At 35.6% G+C, this 14422-nt stretch overlaps 1 protein-coding gene across 1 annotated transcript; it reads left to right on the top strand.

The window, feature by feature from the left end:
• The first annotated feature begins 4214 nt into the window (after window positions 1-4214).
• On the top strand, window positions 4215-11699 carry LOC144449872 (charged multivesicular body protein 5-like). Its single transcript, XM_078140419.1, has 7 exons — window positions 4215-4446; window positions 6303-6407; window positions 7085-7131; window positions 7518-7683; window positions 8236-8344; window positions 9230-9351; window positions 10190-11699. Exons 1-7 carry the CDS (start codon window positions 4378-4380, stop codon window positions 10244-10246), a joined length of 675 nt encoding a protein of 224 aa, XP_077996545.1. The 5' UTR covers window positions 4215-4377; the 3' UTR covers window positions 10247-11699.
• The last annotated feature ends 2723 nt before the right edge of the window (window positions 11700-14422 follow it).

Raw genomic sequence — 14422 nt, 5'->3', positions numbered from 1 at the left:
TAAACAATTTAAAACGCATTTTAGGGAAAAAGCTTATCACTGGAATTATTACCATTGTGTTCGTATCTCTCTCTCTCTCTCTCTCTCTCTCTCTCTCTCTCTCTCTCTCTCTCTCTCTCTCTCTCTCTCTCTCTCTCTCTCTCTCTCTCTCTCTCTCTCTCTCTCTCTCTCTCTCTCTCATTTATTTGCTCCAAAACATCTGTGGTTAAAACCTATGAATATTTGGGGAGCTCCAAGTAGAACATTAAAACCAGATTAATTTTTAATGTCAAGAACTATTTCCGGGTTGTTCATAATGATAATTAGCAAGCTGTATGAGTGTACATTTCATCGAGTCCATCTATTACAATAGCACATTAAAATGAATAGTCTCGTCTATTATAACCCCTAAACTTAATTAACTTACTAATTACTTTTTTATTGTGGTAACCTAAGTTAAGGTCACCATGCCGGAAATTAGAATCATACACATTAGATATACAAATTAAAGTTTATGTTATCCGTTAATTTTTATGGGTAAATGGTAGACACCGTAAAACCATTGGCTATGCCAAATATAATTTTTGTTTATAGCTTATAGCTGACGTATACTCATCTGCATCATGTCTACATGTATATATGCCCCCCAGCTTCTGTCGCTCAACTCCCTGTCTGTCTGCCTGTTTCTCTCAACTCCCATCTGTCTGTCTGTCTGTATGTCTGTATGTATGTATGTATGTATGTATGTATGTATGTATGTATGTATGTATGTATGTATGTATGTATGTATGTATGTATGTATGTATGTATGTATGTATGTATGTATGTATGTATGTCTGTCTGTCTGTCTGTCTGTCTGTCTGTCTGTCTGTCTGTCTGTCTGTCTGTCTGTCTGTCTGTCTGTCTGTATGTATGTATGTATGTATGTCTGTCTGTCTGTCTGTCTGTCTGTTTGTCTTCCATCCTTGAGTAGATGTGACGTCATATCTATATTCTGCCGATGTTAATAATCTCTCATGCAATGATAAATTTGTCAATATCAACCCATAAAATCTTACCTTTTTTTCTTTCTTTCTTTTTTTGGGGTGTGAAATATTAAAACTACTGCCTCAAGATAAGACTAAGTTTAATCCAAACAAGTACTGTTTTATATAAAGTCAAAAGGTTAACCCTGCATGAATTAATGAGGTCAAAGGTCAGAGGTCAGAGGTCAGAAATATTCCACCATTATATTATTTCACTGTAAATGAATGCGTAGACATTTACTTAGTAGTTTTATCATACAATTCACCAAAACATAATTTGTGCAGTAAAGTTATGCATGCGTGTGTAGGATGTATATGTTTTTCAAACCATATCTAAATTTCTTATATCGCTTTACTGAACTTATGTAAGTAAATTAGGTATTCATTAAATGATATGATAAAGCCCTATCACAAATTATTTTCAAGTCGCTGTGTAAGCATTATCCATGATAAGGCCTATAGCGCCAACCAGCCCTTTTTACGCCAACAACTCTCAGGAAACATACAAACATTTGAAAGCACATAAAATATCAGTCTTCACATAGCAACAACTGTCCTACCTGGTCCACATTAATACAACTGGTTATGCCTGGGGATACTGATGACTCAAATATAACCGGAGAAATTTAGCCACTCGAAACAGTGACAGTGGCTCCTACCGCCAACATGCGATATTCAGAAGCAACAATTCAAACCATCCGATCAACATAACTCTTAACTTACTTTAGGAAGTGCCAAACATTTCAGCTTTAACACTTCAAAAGTGTTGAGAAAGACGTTTGGGATGGGGGTGGGGGTTGGGTGAAGATAGGGGTATATCACGAAATACTGTAGTATGTTTATTTTTCGACCCAAATGGTGAAAAAAGCTAATTATCATGTTGAACATACTCGTCATGGAGTTTTATATTTGAAATATTTAGTATAACTGTTGGCACGACTGCTAACGTGTGGCTTCTGTCTGTATGATATACGAGGTCATATTCTACCTTCCGGTACTGTACATCACCATATTTGCAAAACTTAAAAAAACTAGTGGACATATATGTACAGAACGTGACTGCTAGCACAATAACGTTTGTTTTAAGCACATTAGACCCAAAGAGTCGCCGTAATCCAATAGGACACATTTTCTAAAGAAGTGAATAGCGGTTCATTTAATGGCCTTGGGGTTGTCGGTGGCCGAGTGGTTAGCTAATGTATCTATTAACACTGCAACCTGCTTGCGAATTCGAACCTGTCCTGTGTCGGCTGCATTTGATTCAAAAGTTAGCTGGGTCTGTATGCAAGAAGGCTACCGCACAGCGAATGTTTTCCCTAGTACTCCCGGCCTGCACGATAATTGGTGACTGTGTTTGAATTTCCAATTTTGATTTTGGATAATAAAGGATATAGTATTACTCTTTCATTATCATATCAGTATTTTGGTTTTCCTCAATCATATCAGTATTTTGGTTTTGCTCATGTCAGTTTGGTAACTAGGCAACCATACATACCCCCGGGGAATATAAGGTAAATTAAGATATCAAAATTTGAATAGTACCAAAACCTAAAAGGCTAAAGAAATTTCAGAGGCGCTTCACTGTGCAAAATAAAGCAAAAACAAATAAACCTAAACCAGGAAATGACAGAAAATCAATGTTACCATAAAGACAAAATGCATGGCACAAAAGGTTTTAAAGAAGAAAGAACTGTTCAAAAGTGTTGCAAACAAATATAAAACGTCGATAGCGTTTAAAATCTCAACAGTTTCGAAATAACAACACTAATTCGAAAATGAACAAAAAAGGAGAAAAACAGGAAGCGAAGAGTATCATTCCATTTTAGCATTGACATTTTCAATTGCAAGCCATAATAACTGCTTGCATACATTAAATAAACATGATGTCTGACTGTAGGCATGTGAACATGTACATGTGTGAGTTCTGACTGTAGGGAAGCATAGTTCTGACTGTAGGCATACGCACATGGTAGCTATGACTTTGCCATGCGCACATAATGTAGTATTGTTGTACGGTAACAAGGTGATTTAATATTGTGTGTTTTACTTTTATTTATGATTGTGTAGAAATCGTGTTAAGATAGATGGGAAGAAATTAACTAAGACATTGTATTAATCTCACCTTGTCCTTGTTTAAGATAGTTTCCACTGCAATCTCACTGTTGCACTGTGGTTGGTGTCATCATCGTCGGTAACTGCAAACAAGGAAACCCATGTTACACTGAAGAATGCACCCATTCATTACATGTATACCTCGGCGAGCGTATGGAATTGGAACGCGTCATAATATTTCCACTGCGCGTTCCAAACTTACATATGGAAGAATTCGATTGTCTAGACTAGGCCTGTGCGCAGTTATACTGGCCGGCTACCAACCGAGTAACAGTTTTTAAAACCGAGCAACGTGGTCCTTTCTACTTTAAATATCTCCCTCCCCCCACCCCCCCCCCCCAAAAAAAAAGCGCGCACTGAAGTTCAACCAGATTGTTTTTCAAATCGTCGTCGGTAAACACGTGCATGAATTCAGTCTCCATGTTTAATTTCATTTATTTTCGATTTAACTTATAATTAGTTCAAATTGAAAACAAATGTAAAACTAAACTGCCGAGCCTCCCGTAAAGTAAGTTTACACATCATAGTGTCTGCCTTGTCTGTCTGTCTGTCTGTCTGTCTGTCTGTCTGTCTGTCTAGCTGTCTGTCTGTCTACTTTCTGTTTATCTGCTGTCTTTGTACAAACATTTCAAAATATCACTGCAGCAATTCTTAATCTTTCCAGCCTGTACATGCGCATGCGTCCCCATATCATAACATTAATGGACCTGACTGAATGACTTTGAAATGATAATTAAAGCCAGAAGGTAACTTTGATCTATTTGTTTCGTGAAAAGTTCTGAATTTCAGCAAATGACAGACACATACAATATCAGAGTTGTTCTTGGAAATGAGGAGTTCCTCCTGAAAGTGATAGAAGAATTTTTGAAAATATTGTAAATATTGAATTTAACAATAACACCAAACAATTTATATTACCTCCAAGTCTAAACAATAGGCTCTACGTTCGATGTTATAGCTTTTTAATTTCGGAGTGGCAGGTGTGTCGCGTTTGACTTGAACTCATTGATAACTCGAATGTACACAGCGCCCTCGTGCGCCGAACTTTTGCGTTACTCATAGTCATGCGGAAGTGACGTCATTTTCACGGCGCATACCTTATGCGCACATTAAAGGTAGTTCCTTGATCGGACATCGAATCTTCGCAGTAACCCTTCGCTAATACCTGTTTTTCTCACCGATTGCTGTGGTGAATTGCCTTCGTCACGCCACGTGGAGGGAATTTCTGATATATTTGATTATTTAAACATTTACAGTTAAGATGAATCGTCTATTTGGAAGAGGAAAACCCAAAGAACCGCCACCGAATTTAACTGACTGCATCGCAAACGTAAGTATGGTTTTGACGTATCGACAGTCACCGAGAATTCGATTCAAAATATCATTTCAAGTAAAATTAACTCGAAATAAAATGGATTTCGTTGAATTCTGGCTGAGGGAGGCGTTGATAGTGATATTATTGAAAGGGTGATTGCCAAACTGTTAGAATATTAGACCTGTAATCTGAATTCTAAATCGTTTGTTTACATCATGTATGGCTGACGCAGACGGGATGTCGTCATTCTCATTCAGAGAATACAATCCGGAACATTCGGAGAATTTAGATTATTCTCACACCCTAAATAGCTACATTATATTAACTAAATCTTGATAGCCTTGAATTACTGAATAATATTAAATCGTAAAGATGTACTCAAAACCAACTTGAAACCAAAGTGTGTACATCGTTATTACAGTTTCTGGGTTAGAATGTTGGAATGATATATTGATAATTAAGAGAATATGAGTCCAGCTCCAGAACAAATTGACGCTAAGAAGTTTATGATTCAGATAATATTGAAGTTGAGCACAGTATATAAATTAATTTCATAGTATGGCCAGTTTCATTCAGGCTGTAATGACTTGGCAGATGTTGGGACTCCCCCTACCGCATTGAGTCACTTTGTTGACATGAGCTCACATGATGTTTACTTTCATCACTGTAGTATGTGTCATCACGTACTTTAGGTATATGATACAGAATACGGAACTGAGGGAGTAGTGGCTGTGAATAATTTATACCAAACATCATGACCGGTTTTGTTTATTTTCAATTCACTTGAAGTGTCTTTCTTAGAATTAAATGGTTGTTGTTGGTGTTTTAAATCAGAAAGAATAAAATGCACTGACTTTGTGTAGAAAAGGTGATGCGCTATGATGACCCACTTCACAGCACATACATGTACATCTATAAGTTTGATCACAGACAGTGGAGTCCAAAAGGACATGCAACTGTGGCACTTCCTGTCAAGTAAAGCCTGTTGTAATTTCTTCTTCACTGTCTATGGTTTGATATGACATTCCTGCACTCATACAAAACATAGGCTTGTCGTTAGCTTTCTAATCTAGAGATATTATACCAATGAATGTCAAGAATTATGGTCTGTTAAGAACAGATATCAGTTTTGAATCAGAGATTATGACTAACTGCTGTGTTAAATCTAATTGGATTTTAAATATAATTGTAAGCATATGGCTTAATCACAGCCATGCATGACTTAAATTAGGAGGGTAGTCAGTTAACATAGTCTGTAAGGTATGCCGTGATAGGGCGCCCTCTCACATCGGTCAACCCCACAGGCTGGTGAGGACAGAACGACACGACATATCTTAAAATCTACAATTACAAGTGCCTGAGTCAATATAAGATCCACTGAACAAAAATTCCCACACGACTCTGGGCTATATGTATCTTTGACTAAAAAGAAGAAGAAATATTATTAACAGGGCTTGAATTTAACTTTCGGGCTTGGTAGCCAAATTTATCCAAGTGAACTGTTTCAGCTACAATTCTCCATTGATTTCCATTGGTCTAATATAGACTACCAAATAACAAAGTTGGTAGTCAAGATACAATGTTTGGTAGTCTATATGCCCTTGACTGCTGCCAATTTGGAAGTCAAACTGAGCTACTATGTTTGATAATCTATATACCCTGGACTACTGCTAATTTGGTAGTCAAGATACAATGTTTAGTAGTCTATATACCCTTGACTACTGCCAATTTGGTAGTCTAGATACAATGTTTGGTAGTCTATATACCCTTGACTACTGCCAATTTGGTAGTCTAGATACAATGTTTGGTAGTCTACACTACTGCCAATTTTGAGCCCTATTTTATAACTTTGTCAATGTTCTCTTTTATAGGTTGACAGTAGGTCAGATTCTATTGATAAAAAGATAGCCAAGTTAGATGGTGAATTAAAGAAATATAAAGATCAGATGAAGAAAATGAGAGATGGACCATCCAAGGTAAACATACTGCATGAATAATAATATTATTTTTCTGCAATCTGGCAAGGAAAAAAAGAGTGACCTAAGGGGCTTTGTCACTGTGAGTTGCTAGACAAGTACTGATAAAAAATTTAGGTCACGAGTATTTTCCGGCTGAGTGAATAAAAATATTTGAGGTTAATATAATTAAACCAGTGCCAGTAATGTCAAAGGGAAAGTATGGTAATTTTGAATGTTTTGACTCATATTTCGAACACAGCAGAACCAGTGACAGCAGAACCAGTGACATAGACATGCGCAGTGATGAGGCATTGTCGTGACATAGCCATGTGTTGCCATGACGTAGACCAGTCAGAGTATATATTCCATATTCTTGTTCAACATAGCTTGTGCACGATATAATGATAATTATATTCATTTATTCGTGGAAATGTGTAGTCTCACAACACAGAGGGCGCACTCATCTGACCTCGGGTCAAATGTTACTCAATATTCTTGCGTGGTTTTTGTTTATCAGCAAAGCAAAGTCCAAAGCGCTGACAGAGCATTGTTTTTAATTGACAAAGATTTTGACATGACAGAATCAACAAATAAGAATATGAAGGAGTGTGACCTGAGGTAAGAGGATTGTGCCCTCTATGTTGCACGATATAAATTTATAATGCTACATTGATCGAATTCTGGTTGAATTTCAGAACATGGTAAAACAGAAAGCTATGAGGGTACTCAAACAAAAACGCATGTAAGTATGATATGAATATATTAGTTCCAAAATAAATTATTATTGAGAAATTAATTGTTATTTTATGAAATAAAACCCTTGAAACCGTTGTGGAGAAACGCCAACAATCAGAATGTTATTTGATCAGTGGTGGTCACTCGGCTTTGAAGGTGACAAAAATTCTTCTTATAATAGTATCAAAGTAACAGACATGTATATTACATTGATATCAAAAAGAATAAGTGCTTCTGATGTAGGTTCAGGATGTGTTTTCAGTTTGTTTATGTCTGTGAAAGTCAGTTATATCGTCTATGACTAATTATGCTACACAGACACTTAAAGATAGTATAGCAAGAGTGGCTGTTTATTTATCACAGTTTTGACAACTTTGTGTGTTGGTTTTATAGGTATGAGAACCAGAGAGATAGTTTGATGCAGCAGTCTTTTAACATGGAGCAAGCTAACTATGCTACACAGACACTTAAAGACACCAAAGCTACAGTCGATGCTATGAAGATGGGTGTCAAGGAGATGAAGAAAGAATACAAGAAAGTAAACATTGAGCAAATAGAGGTAAGGATCTTAAAATTTACATTTTCTTGTTGCTTGATAAACATCTCATCAAAGTTGGTCAATTATTTATTTTTTATAAAATTGCTGAATTGAAAAATCCCTTGAAAATAAGTTTGAGGTGATGCTTCTCTGTAGATTAACCTTTTCACTACTCATTCCCACTGTATAGCAGGAACACCTAAGGCACCCACCATTCCACACATGCATGGTAGGGAATGGTAACTGTGTTGATATGTCCCTGTTTATTAAAATGAAGTCACAGATTGAAGCCAGTATTCAATAACGGGAACGCATATACATGTACAACAGTCACCATCCACTGAAGGCAATGCAAAACAGTTTGTACTAGGGAGTCTTATCAGAATTTGTATCCCTATCTTAACCCAGCTCCAACTCCCTAGTTTGAATACAAATGTATAGTTATTTTACAATCATATCTGTACACTGTCCTTCATTCTTTACCCATAATGCCATTTGTACGACTCTTAGCTGATGTTGAAAACTTATTTTAAAACATAATATTAAATTCAGTAATTTATTTGTTTAACTTAGGACTTACAAGATGATATGGAAGATATGTTAGAACAAGCTAATGAAGTCCAGGAAACATTAGGAAGAAGTTATGGAATGCCAGAATTAGACGAAGATGAACTTGAAGCAGGTAACTATGAGAAATTACAACTTTATTGTGAAATGTGTGGATAAGACTACAGGTGCCATGTATACTACATTCAACCCATGTTGTGCACATTAGAACAGAAATACAAGAATCTTTGCTAATTTTCGACTAATGTTAATGTCATACTTGACTTCAACTGTAAAAGTTACTATTTGATACATAACATTGAAGTCACAACATTTTCATGTACATACTGTACCCTGGTCAGTCATTGTCATAGCAACACTTTAAGTGCATGTATGTCATTGGTTCTGAGTATGAATCAAAGCACTCAGAATCACCATGATTTTTGCAATTTATTTTTTCATAAATTCAGCAAATGCAGGTACTATTATATTGTTCTCTAATGTTTTCCTTGAGTGAGCCAGAAAATACACATATGATAATTTATGAGTTTTGTTCATATATTTTTGAATTACTCAAGAATAATCAAAATTAATTTAGTCAGGTAGTTGCTATAAGGTCTAGTTGGTTGTTTTTAGCAAATATTAAGATTCCCTTTGATCAAAACTTTTTTGATTACTAAAGTTTTTATTCCTAGATAAAAATTGAAAATATCACAATTCTAATAATAGTAATAATGTCATTGTACTGTGCTGTGCGACAGAGTTCGATGCTGAAGTTAGAGTCCTAGCTAAGCTAAGCATTCACAATACCGCAACTCTAATAATATCATTTTTATACTGTGCTGTGTGACAGAGTTGGATGCTGAAGGGATAATCCTAGCTAAGCATTCACAATACCACAACTCTAATAATGTCATTATACTGTGCTGTGTGACAGAGTTGGATGCTGAAGGGATAATCCTAGCTAAGCATTCATAATACTACAACTCTAATACTGTCATTATACTGTGCTGTATAACAGAGTTGGATGCCCTTGGTGATGAGATTGGTTTAGATGAAGATTCCTCCTATCTAGATGATGCCATCAATACCCCAGCTGCACCAGATTCAGTACCAGGAGCCGATAGCGTAGCAACAAATAAGGTATATACTGCCCTCTATGGTTGAGGTTTTGTTCAGACGACAACATGCTGGGGCGCGTTCGATTTGCACAATCATGATCATGATTTATCAATTTTGCGTTTGATAAATACCAATCACAATCATGATTGGTGATCTTAGTAATCATGCCCCAAACCATGATTGCCGTGATTACAAGATGGTGGACAATGTCGTGATCATAGGGGGATCACACGCCCATGGCTGACGGCAAGTTAGAAATGACGGAAAACATTATGTAAATAAATTGTGTTCAGTCTGATTGGTAATTTGTTACCATTGTAATCATTTTGACGATGTAAAATCATTTAATTTATCAGAAATATGCGAAACTTTAAAAAAATGTTTACATGTAAGTAATCATGATCGTGATTGAGTGTTTTGTTTACAACCTCGTTTCGAGAAATGACATCAGATTAATCACAATCATGTTTGGGCAAATCGAATGTGCCCCTGGTCAACATCATGTTTCTCTTGCATCCATTTCTTGTTGTATTTAGACCAGATGGGACATTTCTAATTAATACTTGATCTTTAATGTGTGGTTATGGAAATAAATGTATTTATCCCCTTCTTGTATTCATGTTTTACCATCTCAACCAATCAAATTACTGATTTTTAATGTGAGGCTAAATAAATTTATTTATTCCCCTTTGTGTTGTTGTTAAAGTATTTCAACCAATAAAATTACTGATATTTAATGTGAGGTTAAATATATGCATTTATTCACCTCTGGTGTTGTTGTTATAGTATTTCAACCAATCAAATTACTGATATTTAATGTGAGGTTAAATATTTCTCTTTATTTTTCTCTAATGGACAGGATGGCGTTCTAGTGGATGAGTTTGGACTTCCTCAGATTCCAGCACAGGCACAGTGATGTTACTGACATGATTTTCATAAAAGAATTTTTGTAAATATTGTATTTTATAAGAAACTATTTCAGAGCTAGGAAGTTTTGTTATTTGTGATGAGAAGAAAGGAAATGAATACCACACTTTGAGAAATGTCAATTAAAGGAAAGAATTTCAAATTAAATACTAGACTGAGAGAAATTTCCCGTTAAGTCTTAGAAGATATCATTGTATACTACTTGTTCTGGTGGGAGATATTTAGTTGTTATGCCTCAATATTATTTTTCATTCAGCCGAGAAAAATGCATTTTATAAGGGGCCTTTGTCACTACAAGTTGTTAAGACGAGTAGTCGTGACAACCCTTAGGTCATGAGTATTTTCTGGCTGAATGAAGAAAATATTGGAGAATAACATATTTATAACAGTGCCAGCAATATAAAAGAAAAATTGAGGGAAATAATGGCAGTTTTGACTAGCATTTCAAACATGGGAAAACCAGTGACATAGACATGTGTTGTCGTGATGTAGAATGACCAGAGTATATATTCCATATTTTTGGCTTAAACATGTATAATATGTTGTTGGGAAATTAACTAACAGATCATACTTAGCCCAAGTTTAAATTATTTTGTCAGAAATAATTCTTACTTTCAAATTAATTTCATGCACACCTATATGTTGTTTTGTGGTAAATACAACTGTGTAACAACGAAAATAGATTTAAATTCAAAAATAATTCTTACTTTCAAATAAATTTTAGACACAGCTATATTCTATTTTGTCTTAAATAGCAGCTAAAAATCATTTTGCCCAGCGATAAAATTTATTGTAAACGATTAGAAGAAAAAAATAAATGTTTTAGTAGACTGCTCAAAGTATATGACATCGATCTATCCATACTCTTCCTTCAAAACAACAACAACAACAACAACAACAACAACAGCATACACAGAACAGTTTCATTAGTAAGTCTTCAAGAACTTCTAAGCAGCTAGATAAAGGAGGTTTAGCCTGTATGTCCTGGGGTGTAGTAACGTGAGCACGCGGGAAAATTGAAGTGTTGTAACGTGAGTCCACAAAAAGCATATCCACATGCGAGTGAGTTGAACAAGTGATTGCAGGACTTCTGTGTTTGTTAAACATGCAAATTCACTCTCAAGTATTATTGTCGATGAACTAGTATACATACTATAGATATAAAAGCTGTGCAGAACACACAGTGTTGTTAAGATACAACCCACAAAAACTGGGGTGAGACCAGGCTCATGCAAAGACATACCATGTAAATAGTACTGATAATTTATCATAGCATAAACGGTACTGGCGCCTGGATCCCATGACTCTGTTTACTGATGTGATGCATGACGAACTGTACATGTATAGGCACATCTGGCGTTTTGTAGAGTAATGGACAAGACAAGACAAGATAGAAGACTACATGTTATAACATTTAACTAATAAAACATCACCTGAACCTACATCAGAGGCACCCGTTGTTGTTTTTGTATCAGTTGTGTCGATTTTACCTAATTTTGTCTTTGCAATTGCGTAGAGTCTTTCCTTAGCTCACTCGGGCAAACACACTGTCTGGTGTTTCTTCACAAGTTGTGATAGACAATGTGACTGTATTCTATTAAAGTGAAAATAAGCCATAGGGGCAATAGTCTTGGTTACCCAGACTCTCACCAATTAGGTCTCTTCTATGGGACCACCCAGACGAGGCTTTGGGGAAACCACGTTTCAACTACCCCGCATGGGAGTCACACAGTACATTTCTTCCAAGTCATAAAAAATGGGCTTACGAGACTCGTTTGTTATGATTTAGACGTAGCAATCGCTTTAAAATTTATAACTTGTCACAAAAGTATCTAAATTGTTTAGCATACAATATTGGATGTGATGTATTCCCCAGCATGCACTGCTCTAAAAGCTACTTCTTGCATTGGCGAGTTGGAATCTTGTTTTCCCAGACTCTCGTTTGGGGAGGTCTTGTAGGCAGAGCCCCCAGTGGCGAGTGTCTGGGTAACCATGACCATAGGGGAACACTTCATCACTGTAAAAAGTCTGAATGAAAACGTGAGAAACTGAATACATAGAATAAACTTTGCTTTGACAATCCATACAGCTGATATTGAAGAATTTCTTTGTTTTAAGAGTGTTGTAATTTATACCACATAAACTTACGCACAAATAAAATAAACCTATGTGTAATTGTAAGTCTTTCTGTAGTTCTCTGCATAATAAACGCCTACTTTGCATATTAATAGGGGTCGTGGTGGATTGAGATGAGGCTGAATGTAACACTCTCAAAGAGCTCATAGATGTCTATGAAACAGTTGTTTTCAAGAGTATTTCAGATTTTTTATCTCCAAGTGTTTGATTTCAGTATTATGGATGTACAGGAAAGAAATCTGTCACTGTATTGTTAAAAATAGTTGCATTTTGAGGACTGTATTCATGAAAATGTTGGCTTGACGCCCGTTGGAAGTGTCGAGACTCTGACCTGGGATTGAAAACTAGTTCTTTAGTTTGTAACTATCATTGTCAAATAGCATTTAATATATTAGTAATGTATAAATACTGCATTCTTAATGATTTCATTAAAAAGTAGTCTTTTGATGAAAGATAATGTGTGTTGCTCTTTTATGGGATGAAAATTATATTACATCCATTTAAAGACATGTTAGCTTAAACTATAACCTGTTTTTTTTACAGCTAAACTGAACTGAGGTTCAGTAGTTCTATAGGAATTGTAAAACGTGTGTGTGTGTGTGTGTGTGTGTGTGTGTGTGTGTTTGCAAACAACTCAAACATGCTCGACTAACTGCTTTCATATTGGGTGGAGATATTATTTTAGGTGTCTAGGTGGAATATTGAGGTTCAGTAGTACTATAGGCATGATAAAGCATATGTTCTCCCCCCCCCCTTCTCTCTCTCTCCCCTCCCCCCCCCTCTCTCTCTCTCTCTCTCTCTCTCTCTCTCTCTCTCTCTCTCTCTCTCTCTCTCTCTCTCTCTCTCTCTCATGTAAACAATTCAGTCAAAAATCGCTGGACCAAATCAAACAAAACGAAAAATTGCATTTTGAGTAAATAATAATTTTATTAGTATTGAGTTAAAATATAGAGAAATAAATATATGACATGGCAGTATAGTACTCTAGGTTTTTAAGTTTTAATAAGAAAATTTACCTCCAAAAGAAATCTCCAATTTTATCCAATGAAGGCTGTTTTAAAATCTCAAAATCTCAATCTATATAAATGAGATGCATAGTACAATAATAATTACATGTAAGTCCTTGATCAAAATTCACCCTTTTTTTTTAAGTTTCAATTTTTTAGAGAAAATTTTATTGATGGTAAGGTTTGCTAACATAGTGGATTTAGAATGGATTTCCAAATATGGTATTGGGTGATGTTGCATGTGCACAATGAATAGCCAAATATGGTAGCAATTGATGTTGCAGATTAATAACTGATTTCCAAATATGGTAGTGGTTGATGTTGCAGATTAATAACTGATTTCCAAATATGGTAGTGGGTGATGTTGCAAACTAAAAATTGAATTTCCAAATATGGTAGTAAGTGATGTTGCAGACTAAGAATTGATTTCCAAATATGGTAGTAAGTGATGTTGCATATGCAGAATGAATATCCAAATATGGTAGCGAGTGATGTTCATGTTGTAGGTAAAGAATTGATTTCCAAATATGGTAGTGGGTGATTATGCTGACTCAGAATGGATTTCCATATATGGTAGCAGTGATGTGGAAGATTAAGATTTGATTTCCAAATATGGTAGTGGGTGATGTTACAGATTTGGAATGGCCACCCCAATATGGTAGTGGGTGATCCATATATGGATGTAGACTTTTAATTTATTCATGTTTTGAAAGCTTCCCCAGTAATCTATGTAAATGATAGGGAAATAGGAAGACATATTGTTAACTATTGGTTCAATGGTCTACATCGTCGTTATTCCTCCACAAAACTGATTCAAACATTATCTATAGTATTTTGTAGAATTTACATACATGGAAATTTATCCCCGGAAGTGAATTTCAAACGTGAAGACAGTACTTGAAGTTAGAATGGATATCAAATATATGTACTGGAACGTACATGACCATAATGCATGATGGCAGTCTTAAGTATTATCAGCAATTTATGGCAAGGAAGGTTAAGTTTAGACACCAATATCTTGA

This window comes from Glandiceps talaboti, chromosome 19, assembly GCF_964340395.1.
Source record: "Glandiceps talaboti chromosome 19, keGlaTala1.1, whole genome shotgun sequence".
Taxonomy (NCBI): Eukaryota; Metazoa; Hemichordata; class Enteropneusta; family Spengelidae; genus Glandiceps; species Glandiceps talaboti.
This window is presented reverse-complemented; position numbering and strand designations above follow the sequence as displayed.